Consider the following 23,235-nt stretch of genomic DNA (forward strand, 5'->3'; position numbering starts at 1 on the left):
TAACTTTTCACAATTCTGTGAATTTAAAGCTATTTAAATTTAATAAAACAGCTAAATCTGCTCCCAATTAAATATAAAATAGACAACTGCGACACATTTATGCTTGTTTAACACCTATTTGCTCAATATACATTAACTGTGTGCCTTCAAATATGTATTTTATTACCAAAACCAACATGTGAACAAAACCAAAACCAATATGTGAACCCACGTGTCTCCAGTTTAATTACCACTGATGCTCACGCTCACCTCAGCCTGAATCATCTTTTTTACGCTTTCCATCTCCTGTCTCCTCCCACACATGCAAATAAAGATATAATAAATAACTGTTAAATAGCACCAATCAGATGTTTCAGTCACAAAACGTAATCAGAGAATTATTCCATAATAATAGTTTTCTTGTACAATATATAATATTGTAACGTGAGGTTGACAGATCTGTAGGTTTCCATTCAAAATACAGGATAAAACCAATAAAAATATTAACTTCCGTTGTGAAATCGTGTTGAAATCATAGCATTATCACACCAGGTGCAAAAATGAAGCATAAACAGTCTTTCCACAACAGCGCAGCCATGCTATCAAACAGCCTGCACAGATCGTTTGGCAAAGAAACTACTTTTTGGTCATGTGATGGCTGTATTGTTCCTGTTTTCTCTGGAATATTTTCCATAAAAAAACAAACCCAGCCCAAATTATATCAACCTGCTCAACGTGTTCAAAATGATAAGAAAATCCTGATTGGGTGGAAACTCCTCCAATCTTTCCCAATTCTTTCAGATTTGCGTTTAAGGGAGCGAGAATTTATTTAACTCTAGTCTCTACCACAGTCTCACATGAAAGATATCTTCACATCAAAATTGAATGATGGTGACATGAATCCTCATGCATCAGTTTACACACACATGAGACATATGGACAATCTTGCGTGATCAAATTAGAGAAATCTTGAAAAAATTGTGGAATAAGAAAAGTGCAAAATGTAAAATGTTAACTTTTTCCTGAAAAAGTGCTACTCATTCTCAGTGATATGTTTCTGATTTTATTGGTTGATTTTAAAATGCTGAAGAAAACTATTTCAGCTTTAGATGTACTCTTGACATGACACACACACACACAGCGTGCACACACACACACACACACTCACACTCACACTGGCCAGGGTCCAGTGTCATTAGCATATGAAGCTGTAGTTGCTGATGGAGTCCATTCATCACTGTGCTGTCATACACCACTGGACCGGCGGCACTATTGACTTCCACTCATCTTCTCTCACTTTCTCTCCCTTCCTTTTTTTTTTTGCTTGTTCCTCTCTTTTTATCTGATTTTACTTGCCTCTATTTTTCTTTTATCTGTCATTTTCTGCCCTCCTCCATTCTCACTTTTTTTTTTTTTATCATTTTACACATCCCTTCCCTTCCTGCACTCTTCTCTTTCTCCCTCTCTCTTTTCTGTCCTTGCTCACCTTCATTTTGTCATTCCTCTCTCCTTTCTGCAGTCTATGCAGAGTTTATCTTCCTCGGTTTGTTCATGTCTGAGATGCTGATCAAGATGTATGGCCTGGGCATCCAGCCCTACTTCCACTCCTCATTCAACTGCTTTGATTGTGTGGTGAGTGAACACACACACACACACACACACACACACACACACACACACACACACACACACACACACACACACACACACTGTGACTAAGTGAAAAGAAAGACAAATTCAGCTCGTAACTATCAGATTTTTGTGGACAAATCCAACAGTTCATTTCATCACCAGATCGGAAAAGCTGATTTTTCTCTTGTGCTGCAACAATCTCACAATGAAATATTACGGGTGCAGAGTCACAAGTGCACTCCTCTTCCTAATTCGTCACTCTGACATGCAGCGACGCAGTAAAGCTGCGTTGTGCAGTTCTGTGTACACAAACATTTGTGTAAGAGTGCCCTTACATGGTGTTGACTTATTTAAATTTATTTCATTTGGGATTTTTATTGATAAAAGTCTTGATAAACAAATAATCTGTAAATGATTTTTAAACAGTGTTGCTAAATCTAATGAATTGGGATGGTTTTGTCTTTCTGGATATATAAATGTGGTAACTATATATTTTCATTATGTAGGCCACAAACATTTCATTATCACTATCAGAGGGCCAATCTGTGACTGACTGCTGTGATTTGTGAAAATTATGGTATTGAATTTAATAGAAAAAGACTAATTATCTCTGTCATTTAAATATGCAGTACATGAATTGTATATGTTTACATTGTACTAAAGTCGTTCCCGTTGAAAGTTCCATCCTTTGGAAATACCTTAGTCATTTCAAGAAATTGACTCATATTTGCCCCAAAGTATGGGGAACAGTGCCATTTACGACTTGATTTGACGTCCCAATTGTTGCATTCATCTGTGTTGACAGAGCTCCCTTCGGGATTAGTCAAGCTACGTTTTCACTTTTAAGCTTTTTGCTGTCGTTTCAAGCTCAGGGAGCTACAAAAAATATATAGGTTTTCCATTCTACTGCACCATTGTCGTATTTTATATCCTTACTCAGCCAGTTGAAGTAAGGCTCCATTTATATGACATTTCAAATGAAAAAGACATATTTCTTATGTTTACATCGCAGAAAATGTTGGTGTTTCAACAGCAAAATTTGAAAAGTTCGCAAACTTCCACCTTGAGAGCCATCCAAAATAAGTTGCATTTTCAGTGACTCCGAGCACATGTGTTGTGTAAACGGACACCCAAAATGCAACAAAAGTTATTCTGTCAGAGATGACTAATTTTCTGTCTCCAGGTGATAGTGTTCTGGCATATTTGGTTTCCTCCAGCACTTTGGATATCGTGACCTTATGCCTATACTCATTTACTGTTTATTTAATGTGCTGACTAAGTACTCTTTTTGGAACATGACCATAAAATCACCTAATTTTTCTGATCTAATGAGTGTTATGCTGGATGTATCCAACACAACTGACTGCTGTTTGCATGCAGGTAATCGTCGGCAGTATCTTTGAGGTTGTGTGGGCCACCATAAAACCGGGCACATCCTTTGGAATCAGTGTGTTACGAGCTCTACGACTGCTCCGCATCTTCAAAGTCACCAAGTAAGCTTCTCCATTACCTCTCCATCCGCGCGTCCTTTTGTGTGCGAACAGCTCATGACGATCATGATGAGAAAAGACTGAGGTTTCACTGTATCCTGTTACACCCACACATTTGTGACGGCTTGGCACTTTGAGGCTTGTTTTGACGTTCCCTTCTGGAGGGATTTTGATTGGTTTTGGCTCCTGTACATCATTTGCTTTGATTGCATGGTGACTTTCATTGTCGGCACTCAAAGGATCACTCAAACTAAACCAAAACAGGGTGGTTATCCAATGACATGAAGTCAAACTAATGGAAGAGAAAATGTGTATCAAGAACAAGGGTGCTAAAAATGAGGCCAAGTCGCCCGGAAAATGGTTCAACCCAGCCCGCAGGATAAAAGTAGTTTTGTTTCTGTTTTATCCACTCTGGATTGCACTTTGTCCATAAGGTTGGAGGGAACGCCGAGACCTAAAACTGATGGCACATCACAGCAATGCTACAAGAGATTATCAAGGCATCAATGATGTAACAGTGATCATTGGCAGCAATAGCATTAGAGCCAAATATTGGTATTGGTATTTCTAAGTCAAGCTTTCATTTGATTGGCTTGACCCAGTTGGGATTAACTAAAATGAGTTTGAGTGATAAGCTTTAATGAAAGTTGATGCCACAATGAGACTCTTGCATTGTCAGATTTCCGTACCGACCAGTGGTTTCTTTTCTTGGTAGAGCCAAAGAAAATGTGTAAAAGTACATTATGGTCCTTGCCTTTCGGGCTCAGCCCCTCGCTATCTTAACTGTTCTAACTTGCATCTTCTTTGTCTCAGGTACTGGGCTCCTCTTCGAAACCTGGTGGTTTCCCTTCTGAACTCCATGAAGTCCATTGTCAGTTTGCTGTTCCTCCTCTTCCTCTTCATCGTGGTGTTCGCCTTGTTGGGGATGCAGCTGTTTGGAGGACAGTCAGTACCAGTGCTAGCTACAAAAGAAACTCATTTGTGACGCATCTCTTCCGTTAATGTGGTTGTAACAACCGTTCTGTACTCTTCTCAGGTTCAACTTTGAAGGCGGAACTCCACCCACCAACTTCGACACGTTTGCTGCTGCGATCATGACGGTGTTTCAGGTACGAGAAAAACAGGAGAAGAGATAATCATTCATATCATATGGCGAAAACCAAAAGACTGAGGAGTTTATTTCACTACCTGTTGGTTGATATCTAGTCTCAGTGTTTCAAGCGGCAGGTCAACCACAGAGGAAACCGTTTCAGTGTGGATGTTGGGGGCTGATGAAGACAAGGACAGTGTGTGGACATTAGATGCTTTCACACCAGACCAGAATTCAGATCCTTGGATGGTCTGCTTCTTTCCTTTGCACAATTGAACTCTATTCTGCTTGAAAACGCAGGTTTCGCCTCACGTACAATTGCACTCTGCTGAGGTTTGAATTCAGTGCAAATTGCAGGCGGACAGAATGAAGGAAGTGAAGTGTGTAACCATTCAATAGATGCACATCATAGTCTCTTGTGCTCTTCCTGTTAAAAAAGCAATTATCTTTGACAACATGTACAAACAGAAAGCCCCGAACGGCAGAAATTTGTTGCTTGTTTGGATTCATTTTTGTTCAGGAGAGCTGAACTTTTTGAAAACCCTCCAACTCGGTCTCTGTGTAAATATAGAAAACAACACTTTTCTGAAACGCTGCTACTGCTCCCAAGGCCGTAATAATTTGTTTTTCTGCACATTTACGAGTAAATTTACAATAAAAACAATGGTAGTGCCCAGATTGTCATAACTCCCAGTATGTTCCTGCAATCACTATGAGTTACTGTGTACAATTTAAAGCATTCAGAAAGGAAGAGCCGAGGATCTCAGAATCTTGGAATAATTATATATATTTGTTTTTTGTTTTTTTTTGTTTTTTGTTTTTTGTTTTTTTCCCCTCATATGTAACCAGTTGTGTAATAATATAAGGAGAAGAAAGCTTCCCTCTTCCTTTTCTCAGCCTTTAGCAGCAGTTACCACCTCTATTATCATTATAATGACAGTCGGATGGAGCAGATGTGGTACGAGCGTGATGACAGAAACTATTGTGGGTTGATCTATACAAGCTTGATGACTGTCAAATTCTGAGTGCCTTGAAACAAATTGTACGATTTCAGAATTTTAATGAAGCCTGTTCTTGTCTTGTCAATTTTATGTGCAATGACTTGTTGAGTTCTGACTGTAGTCATCAGCTGAATGGATCTTTAGTTGGAGGCACTCCGTGTCATCTTATTGTCTCAGAGTGACTCAAACAATTACACATTAGTGCAGCAGCGTCAAACCTAAGTCCTGTTGGCGAAAAACACGGCCCGCAGGAAGCTCCGAACCAGCCATGCCACCAAGCCAAATTTCTAAAACAAATTTCGCTTTATGTTGACATTGTTGCAAAATTCCGAACTAATTGTTCAGTTTTGCAAAAACATACTTTTTTAATATTACACTCTTAAATTTCAAATGTCAAGGTTATTATAGCACTATTGTACTGGTCCAGACCACTCAAGAGACAATTGGATTGTATGTTTGACTTTCCAGCTATTTCTAATTAAAATGGATGAACCTTGTGTTTATCTCTTATAATGTGAAAAAACTGGGACGCAAAAAGTTTTCATATATTTCCATGTAAATAACACATTTTGTTAAATTAAATAAAATGTAAGTTACAATTCAAGAAAGAGCCATAATAACATTTTTTTTTTTTTTTTTTTTTAAAAAGCTTGACTTGAAAAGGATGACTTTGTTATACTGAGTTATACTCTTCACCTGTAAAATCTTTAAACTTTCCTTGTTTTGTTTCATTACATTAAAATTCTTGCTTGCCACTAGCATTGACTCTTCTCCTTCTTCTCTTCTGGTAGATCCTGACCGGTGAGGATTGGAACGTAGTGATGTACGATGGCATCGAGTCCCAGGGAGGCGTCAACGACAAAGGGATGGTCTTCTCCATCTTCTTCATTGTCCTCACTCTCTTTGGAAACTGTATCCTGTTTAAACACACACATCATGAAACCTAAAGTACACATACAGTATGCAAATGAGTACTTAAAACCCTCAATTGGTCCGGCTGCATGATATATCACAAATTTTGCATAATCCGTATTCAAACTTGTACCATATACAGTCCATAAAGACTGACTGAGCTGTGAGCATGCAATGGCCATTCGTACTCTACAAACTCAAAATGACGGATCAATGACATGCCATTGATGGCAATTAATTCATTGAAATTGTGTGATTAATGAATCCAAACATTTGTTTAAATTGACAGCCATATTTTGACCAAATAATTGACTATAGATGAAAAAACAGCAGTCAACCGCTCCTCTTCTGAAAATAAAATGCAGACATATGATTGGAAAAGCATGACCCATTCACAGCAGGGAGAAGAGAAAGAACAATGTTATTTGTAAGAAAATTGATAGTATTACATGTCTCTTTTCCAGCCATGGTTTTTACTTGTCATTTATTGTTTGGAGTTGTCGTACCACCAGTGTTTCTCCCTGACCCGTGCCACCACAGACACTCTGCTGAATGTCTTCTTGGCCATCGCTGTGGACAATCTGGCCAACGCCCAAGAGCTCACCAAGGTACAGCATATCATTCATGTACAGAGGAAACCCCAACAACTCCACAAACATTATTTGTACTAGTCTTTGGTTCCGTCCTGTTCTGATCCCCAGAGGATATATCAGAAACAGTCGATCTGCGTGTAAACGGGGGGAAAACGCAACTTTTTGATAACACTGATACAGCGCATTTGCACCATGGCCATCATAAATAGTTTTTCTCCACATGTGAGATTAGATAGAAAAATGGACACAAAACCTTTTGAGAACAAAAACGCATAAAACAATCTTGAAATTATGTTGTGTAAACAAGGCGTAAGAGCAGATTGCTGTGTTTCTGCATCAGGACGAGGAGGAGCAGGAAGAGGCAGCCAATCAGAAGACAGCACTGCAGAAGGCCAAAGAGGTGGCAGAGGTCAGCCCGCTGTCTGCAGCCAACCTGTCCATTGCTGCGTGAGTACACACACTGGGTCAAAGTTTTACCGAAAATGATAATTTCTTTAACATTTTTTAATATATTTCATGTCTTCATTCTGAAATTTGTAATGGCTTTATGTTGTAAATGTAATCAGATATTTTTATACTTGTGTTGTGCTTGTGAAGTTATGAATACGGAGAAAAGAAAGCGAAAGAGTTGCCTGCACACATTGTATTGTTCACGTACACTGCAGAAGAAAGGTTTTATCCTTTTAAACATGTACAGTAAATTTATTCATAACACTCATGCAGAATTTCTGAGAAGTCTGAATGTCTGAGAAATTGTTTTTTTTCCTTAATGCTCAGCAGTTCTTTTTCCTAATGTTTATGATTGGCAGATGCACACACACACACACACACACACACACACACACACACACACACACACACACACACACACACACACACACACACACACACACACACACACACACACACACGCGCACACAAAGTGCTTCATCCTCTAAAACATGATTACCTAATTGTTCTGGGACTGAAAAAGATTTGAGGCTTCATGAAGCGAGAGCCTGTGAAAATCTGCTCCCGGCAGCAGAAAACCTAACAATGGGACTTAGAAACTTGTTGCTGCTTCAGAAGTCACCGGAAACCTGTCGATCACACGCTCTGATTCATCTAATGGGACAATTGATTTGACAGCAGAGCTTAATAGGGTCAACTCCCGAGACGTCCCACCTCTCAGACCAATGTTGGACTTTGCATTGGACGTGGATCTCACCCCCACGGATCTATTATCGAAATGCTACAAAAGTTCGAACTTCCACTTTGAAAAAAATTCATCTTTAATTTAAAGAAATGGTGTCGGTTGCAGTTGGCTGCTGTATGTGAGAATCATTCAATAGTCACTTCCAAAGTGGGCTTTGTCAGCATTTCTTAAAAGAACAAAGCAAGATTTAACTAAGAACGCGAGATCGTTAAAATTAGTCCGAACAAAACGGGGGAAACAACAAATGTTAGTAGAGTTTCCTGAGCAGAGGAAGAGATGTTTTTGTCCACTTGCCACTAAATAAGGTTCATCTTGAGCCATGAAACAGATCTACTTGCCAAAATAATAGAAACACAGCTTTTACACTTTCTTTATCTAGTTTATTGTAGTTGCTGCATAATTCCTAAATGATTGTTATGCATTTATCCAAGAATGTCTTTTTCATGTTCTCATTTACCTTTAATTTCATCTACTTCTGCTACTCATCACCACATTTCACTTTTCCTACCCGTTCCATGGACTTTCCCTCCTCCCACATCCTCCGAGCAGCAAGGAGCAGCAGAAAAACCACATCAAGGGCAACAAGTCCGTGTGGGAGCAGCGGACGAGCGAGATCCGCCGGCAGAACCTGATGACGAGCCGCGAGGCGCTCTACAACGAGCTGGAGCAGGATGACTGGAAGGTGGGAGGGGAGGGAGAGGAGGTGAGGAGTTCCCCCCCTTTAAGAAAGAAACACATATATATGCAGTCTACTCCTGATATATATATGGTGAATATTTGTTGTATCTGTGCAATGTGATTTGAATGGTTATTCTGACAACTTAAAGGGATATTACCACCCGGTGATGATTATAGAACTTTTCGATGACGCCCCTGAATTCACAATGGGCGAGCTGGCTGTCCAGTACTGCATTGATAGAGGAGCATATCTGCAGAAACCAGTTGTAATGCTAAAACCACAAGGTGTTCATGAAGCCAGCCAAACCTCATTGATGAACCAACTGTCAATGTCTCCCTTTAGAAGCAGATGTGACCTGAATGCATTACCAGGTCCACAGCTGTGGAGATGCATGACGATATAATGTTTCATCAAACTCTCAAAGGGGAAGTAGACAAAACGTAGTAACCAGACTTAAAAGACATATGCAAATAGAATGTGAAGTTTGTATAGGTCCAAATAACTCTGACATCGTGTCGGTTTGAAATGTAGTTTTTCATGACTGGAGTATCCAGTGGAAAATTTTCAAGGGTATGTTGTAAAAACCTACTTGCCGGATCAGAAGAAAAAACAAAATACTTGTGCTCAAATAAAAGGCAAAATGACCTTAATTGAACGACTCCCTATTTTATACAGGTGTAGATCTTAAGCAGCAGTTAAAATCTAAATTGTAGGAATTGGGATGAGGGTCCAGCACCTTTCTTCGAGGAAATGTTCAGGTACTTCCAGAAAAACAAAGCTTTGGAACCTTTATTCCTCATTTTGAAATGAGTGACCATCTACTTAAATTCTTCTCAGAGATTGATCAGCTCAACAAGATTCGCCAGCTTGTTGTTGAGTTACTCTTCAGTAACAAAACATGTGCGCTCCTCTATAGATCTGTGCTGGCATCAATGCAAAGGACTGACCTGCTTTTTTTTATCCGCTGAGCATTCTGGGTCACACTGTACTTCTTAGAGGCTTTAATTCCAGGGTGTAATATCCCTTTAAGCTTGAGAAAGAGTTTTTATTATTGCGTTATGTGCTGCTATATGGGACGGCTTGAAGCTGCGTGCTTGGGAGCCATGCATTATTAAAGTGGGGCATGCAGAGAAACCCAGAGCTGTACCCAACCAAGAGGCAGCAGACACAAAAGTGGAGCAGGGCGAAGTGCAATGTAGCAATGCATTGAGAAAAGACAATGAAGAAGATGATCAGGAGTTGACTGGATACGACTGGGCAAACTGCCGCTGCTTCGGCATGATGCTTTCGGACAGTTTGCCCGACTGTGTGCATCTGTGGCTCAGGGGAGGGAAGGGGCTTGGTTTATGTTGTTGGTTTATAGCGAGTTTGCTGCGGTAGATTTAGCTCAACTCAGGGCAACACCGCATTTGCTTTGTAAGTTTTCTTCATTGTTATTTGTAGCTTTTTTCTTATTGGCTTTTTGTTTCTTTAAAATCCTTTGTTTTATTTTAAATCCACATTTTTGTCCATTATCGAATGTAATTTGAACAAAGCTCTGAGACAAGACCATCATTGCTGCAAATAATAGAATCTTACCAAGTAATGGTTGCAAAGGATTTTGCATTTCTATTTTATAACAAAAAACACTACGTGGACAAATGAATTTTGCATGTATTGAAGTTTTATATGGCGTCATTTTCTTATTCCATCAGCATTAATATTTAGCTTGTCCTTTTTACAGTTATTACAGCTTTCCCTCTGGAAGGCCTTTCTTAATAGTTTTCTCGGCCTTCTATTGAAGGTTTGCTCATTTATTTATATGTATAATGCAATGTATCAGGTAAAACCCTTTAAAACTCTTCATGCCGGTAAGAAGCCAGATTTCGCCGTTGTGCTTTACACCATTTCACATCTGCTCGTGCTTTGGCGAGTCAAGGCTTGTGTACAGTTACTCATGAGAAAAAAAATACCGCCCTGAAGCTCAACATGACAAAACACAAAACCAATCCATTTTCAGTTGAAACATTTTTGTGTAAACAGGGCTTTAGTTTGGTGTTTCCTCACTGGTCAAAGTTTCAGAAAGTAACGAAAAAGTCCCGATAATTAGTTGCTCATTGCAGTCGGCTGTGTTGCAGCATTGACTGTCCTGAAATGACCAGGATTGGACTTTGTTTGTTGACGGACGAGAGATGTCTGATTGCAATTTTAGACCTGAAGCAAAGCTCCATTGATTTTGGGCTTGTAGCAAAGGTTTCATGAGTTATCCCAGCGGTTAAGTAGGGGAGTGTTTGATGTTTCTAAGTTTTAGGCATCTGACACTCATTTTATCTGCCACCCTGCCACCAACTCAGGTGTCCTACCCAAAGAAAGCACGAGGTGACACGAAAACCCACTTGGACCGCCCGTTGGTGGTGAACCCGCAGGACAACCGCAACAACAACACCAATAAGACCCAACCGGGCGAGCTCCCTCTGGACCAAGTGTACCGGCGCCAGGACATTGACCACTGCCGCCATCACTACCACCACTGCCACCACCAGAAAGCCGTGGCGGCGGACGGGAGGGTGTTGAGGCAGCTGGCTGAGACCCGCATGGAGCACGGATTCAGCTGCACCTCCCTGGGCAACGTGGAGGGCAGCGCCGATGGCCAGCAGGGGGAGGAGCGGCACAGCCACCGGCACAGCCACCGGGGCCACCGGCACAGGAACAAGGAGGGCAGGGAGGCGCGCAGCGTTTCCCCCCACCGCAGTGAGGCCGGGGAGGGGAACAGCGAGCACCGGAGGACCAGGCAGCACCGCCGGGCAGCCAGGGAGGGGGAGGAGGGCAGACGGCACCGCTCCAGGGGGACAGAGGCAGAAGGAGTGAAGGGCGAAGACGGAGAGGGACGTAAAGCAAGACGGCATCGCCATAGCAACCAGGAGAGGAGCAGAGGACATCGAACCAGAAAGTGAGTGAAGGAAGGGTTAATTTAATTTTCTTGACACTCAAATTACAACCTGACTAGCATTAATAGCTACTGTACTTTATCTTTGTCAACAACGTCAGGAAGCCAAACATCAGTAGCGTTTTTAGTTAATGACGACTGTGTGGCTTCCTTGTCGATCAGAACCAAGTAAAAACTGCTCCTCTTTTTGTTTCCTCGCTCAGGGAATACCACAGCACCGGCCCCAGCCTCTCCACCACACGGCCCATACAGCAGTACAACGAGGACCTGGACAACTTCCGCAACAACAGCAAGCTGGCCAACGCCCACGAGCACCCCTACGACCTCCCACCGGACCATCCCGACCATGTGAACAACCTACTGAACTGCCGCGACGCCGACACACACACCCTGCTCCACAGCATGGACAGTCTGATCCTGACCAGCATGGCCAAGCCCGACTACACCACCATAGACATGCCGCCCGTCTACCCTTACCCTTCAACCAATGCCATCTTACAAGGTAGGCTACTCACTTCCTCTGGCATGTGCGAAAGATGCAAATGTAATTTGAAGCCAGAAATTGCAGTACATATGATTTGCTCTCATCTGCATCTGCATCAGTCTGATGTTTACACACAGGGATTTGTTGTCTGCTGCAGCGGCATGATCAGTATGTCTGGAACTGAAAAGAATTTGATGACTCCCAGTCCATATTAGCAATCCAACTTGGTTGTCTGTCCATACAAAAATACTCACTGATGTTAATGTTTATAGCGTATTATTCTCTGCACTCGTGTACGTTGTACACAACCAACCACGCCGAGTTTTGGCCAGACATTAAATAAAAAAGGACAAATTAAGGAAATGAGGGATTGTAAAAATTATTTCTCATCAAATAAAGTTACTCAGGAACCAGGAATATACAACTGAACAACATTTTCACAGAGTAATACTCCCAAAGAAGACTGGATTACCTTTGCCAGTGTTAAAGTAATTAAATCCCACTTGTGACAGTTTCTGCTCTAATATAAATGATTCGGCACTGTTCTTGCAGTCGGTGCACACTTCATGTGTTTACGGTCTCGCTCTGATGATGCTGACCTCTTTCTGTCTGTCAGTATGTTGATTGTTCTCCCTCTTTGTTTTTCTTCCACTGTTTTGCTCAGTGAACAAGAACGCCAACACTGACCAGAAGAAGAGCGACGAAAAGAAGGAGGACGAGGACGAGGGCGGAGATGAAGATGGGCCGAAGCCCATGCCTCCCTATAGCTCCTGCTTCATTATGTCTACCACCAACCCGTGAGTTTACCGCCATTTGAGAATGAGCCGGTTTCTCCCCACAGGAAAATGCCCACCGTCAATATGTGTCCTCGCCTGTGTGTTTTGCACCAGGTTTCGGAAGTGCTGTCACTACATCCTGACTCTGAAGTACTTTGAGTTCAGCATCCTGTCTGTCATCGCCATGAGCAGCATCGCCCTCGCTGCAGAGGACCCCGTCTGGCCTGACTCACCACAAAACAATGTGAGACATCACGTACCGTCCACATCTGAACACAACATGAGTCTCCAAAAGGATCATGTTTTGATCCATGTTAAACAAGTTCAGATTGTTTGAATGATGTATGCTGGTGTCTTATGCTCACAAGAAAGTTAAGTCAAAGTTTCTGTAATAATGGTCAAAACATCAAAATCCAGTTAACAGAATTCAGAGTTTTTTAAGAATTCAATTCTTGCTATATCAGAAACAATAATACTGTAATAGTGGTTGGCGCTGTCAGGTTGGGTAGCGCAAGGACTCGTAGCATTCCATTCCCCAGAACTCCTGTCCAGCTGGTTCATGCCGTCATATTTTGGCAGCTTAGCGATCCATCCGCCCGCTGGCACCATTGTAGAGCTGACAAGGCGTGTAATAAATGAATGAAACTTAGTTGGAGAACTTAAACTCTTGACTTTATTGACATCACTTTATCTCACTTCACACAACACGGAGGGGTGTGATCAGCTATGTTGTAACAGGGATAATGTAACCTGCTCTAACCAAGGTAATAAACACATCACAGGTTGACCAAATAATAACATGAACACAAAAGCTGCAAGTATATTCACAATTAGCCCAAAGAAAAAGTCCTTGAAAATGCTATGCTAAAAGTCATTGCACTATTCCACCTCACAGCACCACTGGCATCCCACAGCCGCCACAACAATATCTAGTAGCTGAATGAAATTAAGAAATGAAAATATTAGTGCAAATATGTAATTGATTAGGGAATCCTGAACTTTGTCTGTATGCTTTAAGTTTTAACATTTTCACATTAAAAATAATTGATTCTAATAAACTTACAAAATAGAAGAAAAAAAAGAATACCCAAAAAGAGAATAATTCGAAACAAATTAGTGTAATTTAACAATAATTTGTCAACTTCATTTAAAAATGTCTACTTTCTTTCATTTTTTCCCTCCTTTTTTGGAGGCATTTAAATAAAATTTCATATAAGATTAAATCTAACCTGCTTTTCTGTACCATAATTTCCAAACAGAAAACAATCAGGAGTGAATCTTACAGTGAATATGTCAGCTCAGCTTCGTTATTATAACAATGAATCTGCTTTCAAGATGAAATGTTGAGGATTTTCTTTTTTTATGCTTTCACCTCTTACGTGCTTAAACGTCCTTCTTTTCAACTCCAAGCCAGCTGCAAAACACGCAGCAATGACAGTCACTGCAAACTATGTATTTTCTGGATTGGTTATATTAACTGAGGTTCATTCAGCATTTGTTTCAGTTTGTACTTCATATCTGATGATTGCTTTCACTTTTTGTTAATTTCTCTCTTCCCGCACATTTCTGCCTCTCTTTCAACATCGGATGTGATAATTATATCTGACGGTGTTGTGTTGCTCTGCAGGTGCTGCGTTATTTTGACTACGTTTTCACAGGCGTCTTCACATTTGAAATGTTGATCAAGGTAACAAAGTATCACCATGGGAGTGTGAATGTTGGTATCGAGTGTACGTCTGCGCTTTGTGTTTGAGTATTTCCTGTCTGTTGATTTATATTCATGCTGATTTTTGTCAGATGGGTTTCAGTGCGTGTGTGTGTGCATGTGCGTGTGTGTGTGTAAGTTGCACTGCGCCTCTCCTGTGGTACTGAGCTCGCTCCATGTCTTCCAGATGGTGGTGCTGGGCTTGTTTCTCCACCAGGGCTCCTACTTCCGCGACTTGTGGAACATTCTGGACTTTATAGTGGTTAGTGGTGCTCTGGTGGCCTTCGCCTTCACGTAAGTGCCCCTCCTCACCCCTCCTCTCTCTCTCTCCACCCTCCTCCACCATCATCTTCACCACACGGCACACACACATCCCACCATCCACAGAAAGACCCTCGTTGCTCAGCCTTGTACGTCCGACACACCAGGCAGTGCTGAGCTCTCCTCTCTATCTATCCCTTTGTCTCAGCCTGCCGCTCCTCAGAAACACTCACTTCCTCTTCTGTCCTCCTCTCACTCTGTCCTCATTAATCTTCCAAGATGTCTTTTCTTCTACAGCTCTACACTTCTCATCTTTCTAATATACCTCGTTCCCGCTCCCCAAAATTCTCCCGTATGTTCTGTTTAAACGTGTTTCCATTTCTCGCCTCTGCTTGTTCTATGCTCTCATTTTACACTCTGGTCATTGTCTGTTTTTATACTAATCACCCTTTCTGCCCCATTTTCATTTCCGTTCCTTCATTGGCCACCATCACATGAGAAATCACATTCCAGCAGGTCTTTCTCTACTTTTCACCACAACTGCCATGCCAGCACTCAACTCCCGAACCTTCGACAGATAATCTGTCATCATTTCCTTGCCGGAGAACTCCTCTCCATCTCTTACCCACACTCTAAAAAGAAACACATTGAATTGTTGGGAGACCCGGTAGGATAGCCTGAGGAACTCCTCGGGAACTATTACTTCCAGGAACGTCCATCCCATTGGCACATTTTGAGGATCCAAAGTTTGTTTTTAGAGTGTAGATATACATTGTCATCCCACCATCAACAAACCTCTAACCTTACTTGAATCATACGCTTGAACAACTTTCTCTAACACCACCCGCCCACCCTTTCCTTAGCTATCTGATCTAATAATCTATAAAACACCACCTGCTCCTTTACCAACATTTTCTCCTCCCAATCTTCCTTGCTCCTGTTCCCTTGTCTCCCTCTATTTACCAATCCATGCCGATCTGATATTTCTACCAACCAGGCCGGCGTGAGTCATCCCTTCCTCTTTTCTTACATTTAAATCTCTGACCAACCAAACTCTCGCTTACCGACACACACTCACCCAGGTCCTCCGCAGCATTGGTCCCTCTTGATGCCTTCTCCTCCTTCTCGATACCTTTCGACTCTCATCACAACTCCTCTTCCTCTTCCTCCTCTTCTATAGCCTTCATCCTCACCACCATCTTGCTCCTAACATACAGCAAAGAGACAAACCAAAGATCAAAGAAGTTACATTACGATAGAAAAAGATCATCAACGATCGCTGAAGTAAGAAAAGAAAATCAATGTCTGGGGACGTATTTGGCCGAAGATAGTTTGGATCTGTATGAAGTACCTGATTCAATCGTTTTTTGTTGGGTTTTTTTAAAACTCTGAAACTCTCCTCAAGTTGTTTCGAGCTGGCCGTCATGATAGCCTCCTTTCAGCGCTGAAGCTGCCGACATGCAGCGTTGCATGCTTGTAATTTGACACCAGCCTTGTCATCTTGCTGGCTGCTGCTATGCCTGGAGCAGATCTGAGAAAGTCAAGTGACTTTGACCATCTGTGCAAATCACTCAACAAATTTTCTCCTCAGCAAACTTAATTAAACCTCATTATTGAACTCTCTGGCTATCGTTGATCTTATCTCCCAATGTCTGACTTGAAGCAACAGAAAAACATTCTTAGTCCACAACGTCATTAATGGAACATAAGAAATTGGCTTGTAGAGTCTTGTTTTTTCCTGTCTTGTACTCCCATGCTGTATGTTAAGAACAGATGTCACTCTTTCTCTACAAGTACCACTGTCAACAGAGCATAACCCCCCACCCCCCCCACAGTCGACATCTGACCCCTCTCTTTACTCAGAAATCCACCCAACACACCTTTCAACCTCGTCCACTCCAACAACCATTAAAGAAAACATTGTCTCTTCTGCCCAATCACACCCCCACCTCTTCACCCCCCCCCCCCCCCCCCCACCCCTTCCCATCCTCCTTGTTGGAGGTCCCGATCGGTCTATCCGTGGGGGTGAGGGCGCCCCAGACACCTTTAACCCTTTAAGTGCCCAGGCTCTCCGTCCATCCTGCCACAGCGGAGGAAACACCTTTGGGACTGGTCATCTAAAACCCCCTCCCCTCTCAACCTACTCGTCTCTTTTACCACCCAAACACCAACACACACGCACACGCACACACACACACACACACACACACACACACACACACACACACACACACACACACACACACACACACACACACACACGCACGCACACACACACTCTGACCACGTTTATGAACCCGGAGGCACAGGTATTTAACTCTCCTTCCTCTGCACGAGCCCGGGGAAACCAGGGGGAGGGGGACAAAGGGAGGCATGCTGGGGAAGGGCGTGGTGGCTGGAATGATTAGGCAAAGGTAGCATACAGATGGATACATTTCAATTAAATATGTATGATAGATGCACCTGAGAGGGCTGACTGAGTGTGAGTGTAGTGAGTGTAGTTTGTGTGAGTAGAGAAGAGCTTGTTAGTGCATCTTCCTTAGCTCTGTAGATGCATAGTGCATGTCTGCCTCGGTGGCTGCATGATGAGCCTGAACACTTTATAGATAGCGTCACACAGAACTACATTGCAGGTGTTTCATGTCAAAGACTCAAATCTTTTTAGTTAATCATAGCCGATAGACGCAGTGCCTCTGCATGAACAGGAACAATGTGAATGGTACGGATGGTACTGTGAGGTGCAGATTGGCTTCAGGTGTCATGGCCTGACGTCAGGATGTGAAAACTTTAATGGAAATAGAAAAGAAAGACTTATTTATGTTTTTAATATCCTAATATTATTCCTGGCATTTTTGTTGTTGTTGTTGTGTTGCATCGAATAAAACTAAACTGTATAAATTTGTTAAAAAAGTAACAAAGTTCCAGCACAATGCAAATAGAAATCATATGACTGCGAAGAATTATTTGCCACCTTTGCAATTTTACATATTCACTAAACCAGGGGTGTCAAACATAACATCTGTGGTCCAATACCGGCCCACAAGAGTCTCCTATCTGCTCCACCAAACCACTAATCATATGGGAAAGATTTTTTATTTTTTTAAACATTGATTTTCTTTTTTTTTTTAAACATTTGAATAGCAAACAGAACACAACACTGAAACCTGAGCTGAGATGTCAGTGACGCTATCAGCGTCACTGATAGCATTAGCCTCAAAGCCATGATGTCAGGGTGTTTATAAAAATACCCATAATGCAACAGCTATAAGAGAAGGATTTTTTTTAATAATTCACTGTATTTTGCACCAGACGTTTTCATTCAATTTGGCATTAAGTTTAGATTGTAGTCGTTTACATAGTAATTGTTTGGTTTTATGGGAGTACAAGACATTTTCATCACCTTGTCTCTGTACCTCGTCATTTTGCTGCAATCCCTCATGAAAATGAGCAGATTCATATAAGATATAAGGACACCAGAGTGGTGCCATGAATTTGGAGTCATACGTTACTTTTGGGATAAGCTACACATTTTTGGTGAAGTTCAAAAACATTATGGCAATGTTGAATATGTGATTAATGTTAAAACCAGCCTCATTATGGAAGATATAAAAGAACAAATTCAACATTCTATCCATTGTGAGCAGAAAAATATGGATCAGATTTTGGAAAAGCAGCAGAAACACACAGAGACATCCAAACACACTCACCTTCACAACCAATTTGTTATCAGCAATTAACTCAAGTACATGATTTTGGTCTGTGGTTGGGAAACCGGAGTACCCAAAGATAACTCACACATTCCACACATAAAATACTTTCACCTGTCAGTGGCAGTTATGGTTGTTTTACATACGTTAAAAAAAAAAGTTCCACCAAAGTGACTTATCACTGCCAATGCAGTCAGAAGAATGTACCATATTAAGTGAAGTGATCAGTTCGTGAGGTTAGACACAAGAAGTTGAAATCACTCCACTGCTGCACCCTCCACAGCATGACTCACCGTGGAATAGCAGGACGCCTCCTGCCCTCCATTCCTGATTGTTCTGGTCCCTCTGCTTCTCACCTTCTTTAATGGCTCTGTACACGCCACTCTTCACCTCTTTAATCACTCTTTCCAGTCCCTTTTTAGGATGCTCTGACACCATAATTCTCCCAATCTCTGACTCTTTCCTCCACCACTTTCTCTTCACAGTCTTTCCTTTTCCCTGATCCCTTCTTCGCTCTCTCCATCCGCATCAGGGCTGAGCTACACTGTACAGTCTTGCTTTAAGGGGCGAAGGCTTCACACACACACACACACAGTTTTTGTGAATATTCACCTTGACGCATGACGTTGTTTAAATGCAGGTTCAGCACAGAACCATTGTACCGAGGCTTCTTTCTTAGCATGGTTGCAGTACAATGGATTCCGACTTTTTATGGGTTTTCAGACACAACTGTTCCGCTTCTGGCACCTTTCATTCTCAATTAGATGCTGAATGGTAGTATCGTGACTGAGAACTGCATGCAGTCGCAGTACTCTGTGAGAATGCCTCTTACTTTTTATTGACGGTGTGCGTGTATGGGACAATACACACAAATCCTGGTTTCTTGAGTCTCCGCTGATGCCGGATGTCCTGAGCTGCGTGCCCATGCACTCTGACATGTCAAGAAAACCTGGAACCGGCCACTTGTACAGACTTTTTCCTTCTACCCCCTCTATGCAGATGTGCATGCAAAAGAGCTTTGATTAAAAAAAAATTTTTTTTTTTAAATCGCTACCAGATGATTGCAGATTTAATGAGAGCAATTTCTGCTGTAGGCCTGGTCTAATTGATCATTATGTTGTGATAAGATAAGAATCGGTGTAAATGGATGCAGCAATTGAGTTTCCTCCTCCAACCGTGAAGGTAATTCTTCATAGAGCTGGTAGCGCAGCAGGCCTCAGCAAAAGGCAGCCAGGAGGTAAGAAAGCCTCGTGCATCTCAAGATCAGCCAGGGCCCGGATCCACTGAAACGCTCCAAATAAACTGCAGATCGCAGTAAGATAACAGAGTAACGCAAGGTACATGTTTGAGAACTGTGATAGAAGAATGCGTCATTCAAAATATGTTACAGATATTCATAATTGTCAACCTTTTTGATTAGCATTGTTTGCAAATATAACTTAATAGTATTTTTTCACTTCTAATATTTTTAAATCGAACATAGCTTTGTTAAAATGTACCAAAGACACAAATGCCTTTTTTAAATTTACGTCTTGGGCCAATCTGTGTGAAATTAATCCAATCATCTTGAATTTGGTACATATTTGTCACAAACACTGCCATACCCAACAATTTGTGTACAAAGTTAGCTTAAATCTTCTGTTTTTGACACATAAAGACAAAAAATGGGTTTGTCATCTGCATAAAGAAATTGTTGTTACCTATTGATTCTCGATGGTCAAAATATGAAATGATGAGACTTGTATATCTGTTACTTATAAAACATGCAAAATTAGGGCTCACTATAGTTCGATGATGAAGTAAAATACTGAATATAATACATTCATATTCTGCATCTTCACCCCACATGTTCTGTAGACATCAAATGTAATTTAATTTAGAAATTATGTATATTTAACCTTTTTATTCCAGTCTTGTTGCTTACATACCGCTCATATCTAGACGTCTTGGACTGTTTATGATACCTAGAAATTTTAAAGAATACAAATAAAATAGTAAATTAAATTGAAACATGTGTGTACTTGTCATATGACGTTTAAAATACAAAACAAAAACATGTGACAAAGAGTCCAATTCAATTTGTAAATGCACACATTGGGTTTTAGCTTTATTGTCTGTTCTTAGCCTAAAATGTCATGCAATCAAAAGATTTGGAGAAATAATGTTAGAACAAACCAATGATGTCCTATTGCTGACATAAATCGTCAGCAAATCCAAAATGATGAGTTTGGATACTTTTCGTAAAGTGTTGGTTTGACAGAAAATAGTGATACTTTTATAAATTATTATTGAGGTGATCTCTGTGGGAATAGATTTATGTTGGTCCCATAAAAAATTTAATAAGCTCACCTTCCATTGTTTCATCGGGAACTTGCTGTCAAAATATCAGCTGTAGTTCTTCTGACGGTCGAGTCAACAAGTCTTTAGAGAAGTGGTCATTATTGTGATTGGACTTTTTCCCAAAACCCAGAACTTTTCTAAGAAGCAAGTCCTTTATTGGAGTGGTGGTGTGTTAAGACATTTTCAAACGTTTCGATCCTTCAGACATGCTATTGGGTCACCATAGAGACACAGGTAGATACTGGGGTTCATGAGGAACTGATCAGTGTGTGGGTTGGTGAGTGGGGTGTGTTTCTAATCAGGTATACCCATCTTGCTGTCCTTCCTTCCTTTGTCTGTCTCTCATATGGATGTATTTTTTTCCTGTTTCTACCAAACCCCCTCTCTCTTTGTCTTTGTCGGTCCCTCTACCTATCAATGTGTGTGTGTCTGTCTGTGTCTGTTCTGTGTGTTTTTCCTCGTCCTCCTCCTACTTCTTCTTTCGTTCCCGGCTCTTCTACTGTCTCTGTCTTCCTGTCTCTGTTGCTGTCACTGACTCTCGCTGTCTCCACCTTCGCTGAAACTCGACAGGACCACCACCCGGTAAAGTTCCTCCTCTGTCCTCCTCCTCTTCCATTCTGTCCCCAGTTTTCCACCACCGGATCAAATTGGCTTCTCTCTCTTTCTTTCTTTGTTCTTCTTACTTCGTGCTCATTATCGCCGTTCCGATGTCCACCATCGTAACCCCACAAACCCACAGGAAACCAACTCAGTACATTTGCTTTGTTGCCCAGATGATTATTAGAAGTTCTAGTCTTTTCGGTTCAACATTATACTCCACCCACATTCTGCCTTTTGGTGACGATCCATACCCTTTAGGAAGGCGAGGAAACCGACTTTCTTCAACACTCCTCAATGTAATGACCATGTTTTTACCAAATTCCCAATAAGGGCCCAACAAGGAGCTTGTGAGCCGCCACACATTCCAGCTGGCTATTACTGAATCAGTCGTACTTGAATCACGTGTATCAGGCAGCATCATTGTTGTTTGAGCCCCAAAACGCTTTACAATGGAGCACGGCTGAGAGTAGAATCCTCCTGGATCCACCAACCAGTTAAACTAATGAGTGGCACTGGGTTAACTGCTGGTCCATATGTCTTGTCCAAACTAGCTTTTAGCGCCTCTTATTATTTTGGTCGAATATAATTTACAATTTGTCTTATTTTTGTCTCATTAATATTAAAGACTATACAAACTGCGGACATCCTCTCTTGTCTACCCGCTGCTGGCGTTGATGAGTACATTACATATTACTTGTCGGGTTTTATCGAGAGTATTTTATGAGTATACAATATCAGGCCCGATACTAGTATTGGTGAATCCCGAGAATCATTAAGTTATGCCTCTTCGATATTCCTTTTTCCGTCACATTTTTGAAAAATAAATTGCAAAATTTCAAAGTATCAATGAAAGAAATCAAATATTTTTTGGTTGAGGAGACCAGGATGGCGATCATTTCTGCACTGACCAATAAAAAGATATGACTCTTATTGTTCTCCTTATCCCACACACTTTGTTACTTTGAAATTGAGATCTGTGAACGCATCAATAGTTTTATTCATCGTTGAGTCTGGAAAACTACTCATCTTGATCTATTTTACATAGGAGTGTTCAGCTGCAACCTTCCTGAAGGAAAAAGGTAATTTTCCAAAGTCTTTAGTAATATTTATTTTCCAATACACAGATTATGGGTGGAGTACACAAAGGTTAGTGACCATATTTGAACCTCGGTCAAACGGCTGTCGGGCTTAATTTTAGGTGTGTGTGTGTGTGTGTGTGTGTGTGTGTGTGTGTGTGTGTGTGTGTGTGTGTGTGTGTGTGTGTGTGTGTGTGTGTGTGTGTGTGTGTGTGTGTGTGTGTGTGTGTGTGTGTGTGTGTGTGTGTGTGTGTGTGTGTGTGTGTGTGTGTGTGTGTGTGTGTGGTCGATCTTTGGTATGAGTGTGTGCATGGGATGTTATTAGTTCCTACCACCTGACTGGCTTTGCTTTAATACTCTAAAGCTGCTCTGACAGAGAGTCCTTAGTCCCGCATGGCTTCAAAGGAAGAAACCCTATTGATTATCGACTGGGTCTTGTGAGCACGCACACGTGCAAACACACACGGCTGCCAAGTCTCAGACTCGATCAATCGGCATCAAATTGACCCGTCCTGTGTCTTCTGTCACAGGTACTGAGTTCATAGTTAAAGAAAAAAACCTTTGACGGACAATCCCTCGTCTGCTCAAACTTGGCAGTGGTCCAGATTCCTTCTGGATTTTGTTTTGGAAAAGGGCCATTTATGCCTCTTTTTTTATTCTTCTTTTTTTTTTTTTTTTTTTTTTTCTTTTTTTTTTTAGAATATGGGCATATAAATCATGAGCAAATGGTCACATTATGAGCTCACTGTGCTTTGAAAGCACTCTACTGAAAAGGTTTGCCTTGTTTCA

At 41.4% G+C, this 23,235-nt stretch overlaps 1 protein-coding gene across 1 annotated transcript in view; it reads left to right on the forward strand.

The window, feature by feature from the left end:
- Nucleotides 1–23,235, forward strand: part of cacna1ab (calcium channel, voltage-dependent, P/Q type, alpha 1A subunit, b) — a gene marked incomplete at its 3' end in the record, with an annotated part of 96,926 nt that overhangs the window by 26,046 nt on the left and 47,645 nt on the right. The window contains exons 11-24 of the mRNA XM_080521013.1: nt 1,499–1,611; nt 2,992–3,104; nt 3,915–4,046; nt 4,138–4,210; nt 5,984–6,104; nt 6,645–6,712; nt 7,038–7,144; nt 8,442–8,595; nt 10,905–11,500; nt 11,701–11,999; nt 12,646–12,778; nt 12,872–13,001; nt 14,385–14,444; nt 14,650–14,756. Of these exons, the coding sequence (XP_080377139.1) occupies nt 1,499–1,611; nt 2,992–3,104; nt 3,915–4,046; nt 4,138–4,210; nt 5,984–6,104; nt 6,645–6,712; nt 7,038–7,144; nt 8,442–8,595; nt 10,905–11,500; nt 11,701–11,999; nt 12,646–12,778; nt 12,872–13,001; nt 14,385–14,444; nt 14,650–14,756 (2,206 nt within the window). The remainder of the gene's footprint in view (nt 1–1,498; nt 1,612–2,991; nt 3,105–3,914; nt 4,047–4,137; nt 4,211–5,983; nt 6,105–6,644; nt 6,713–7,037; nt 7,145–8,441; nt 8,596–10,904; nt 11,501–11,700; nt 12,000–12,645; nt 12,779–12,871; nt 13,002–14,384; nt 14,445–14,649; nt 14,757–23,235) is intronic.

This window comes from Blennius ocellaris (genome assembly GCF_963422515.1).
Source record: "Blennius ocellaris genome assembly, chromosome: 3".
Taxonomy (NCBI): Eukaryota; Metazoa; Chordata; class Actinopteri; order Blenniiformes; family Blenniidae; genus Blennius; species Blennius ocellaris.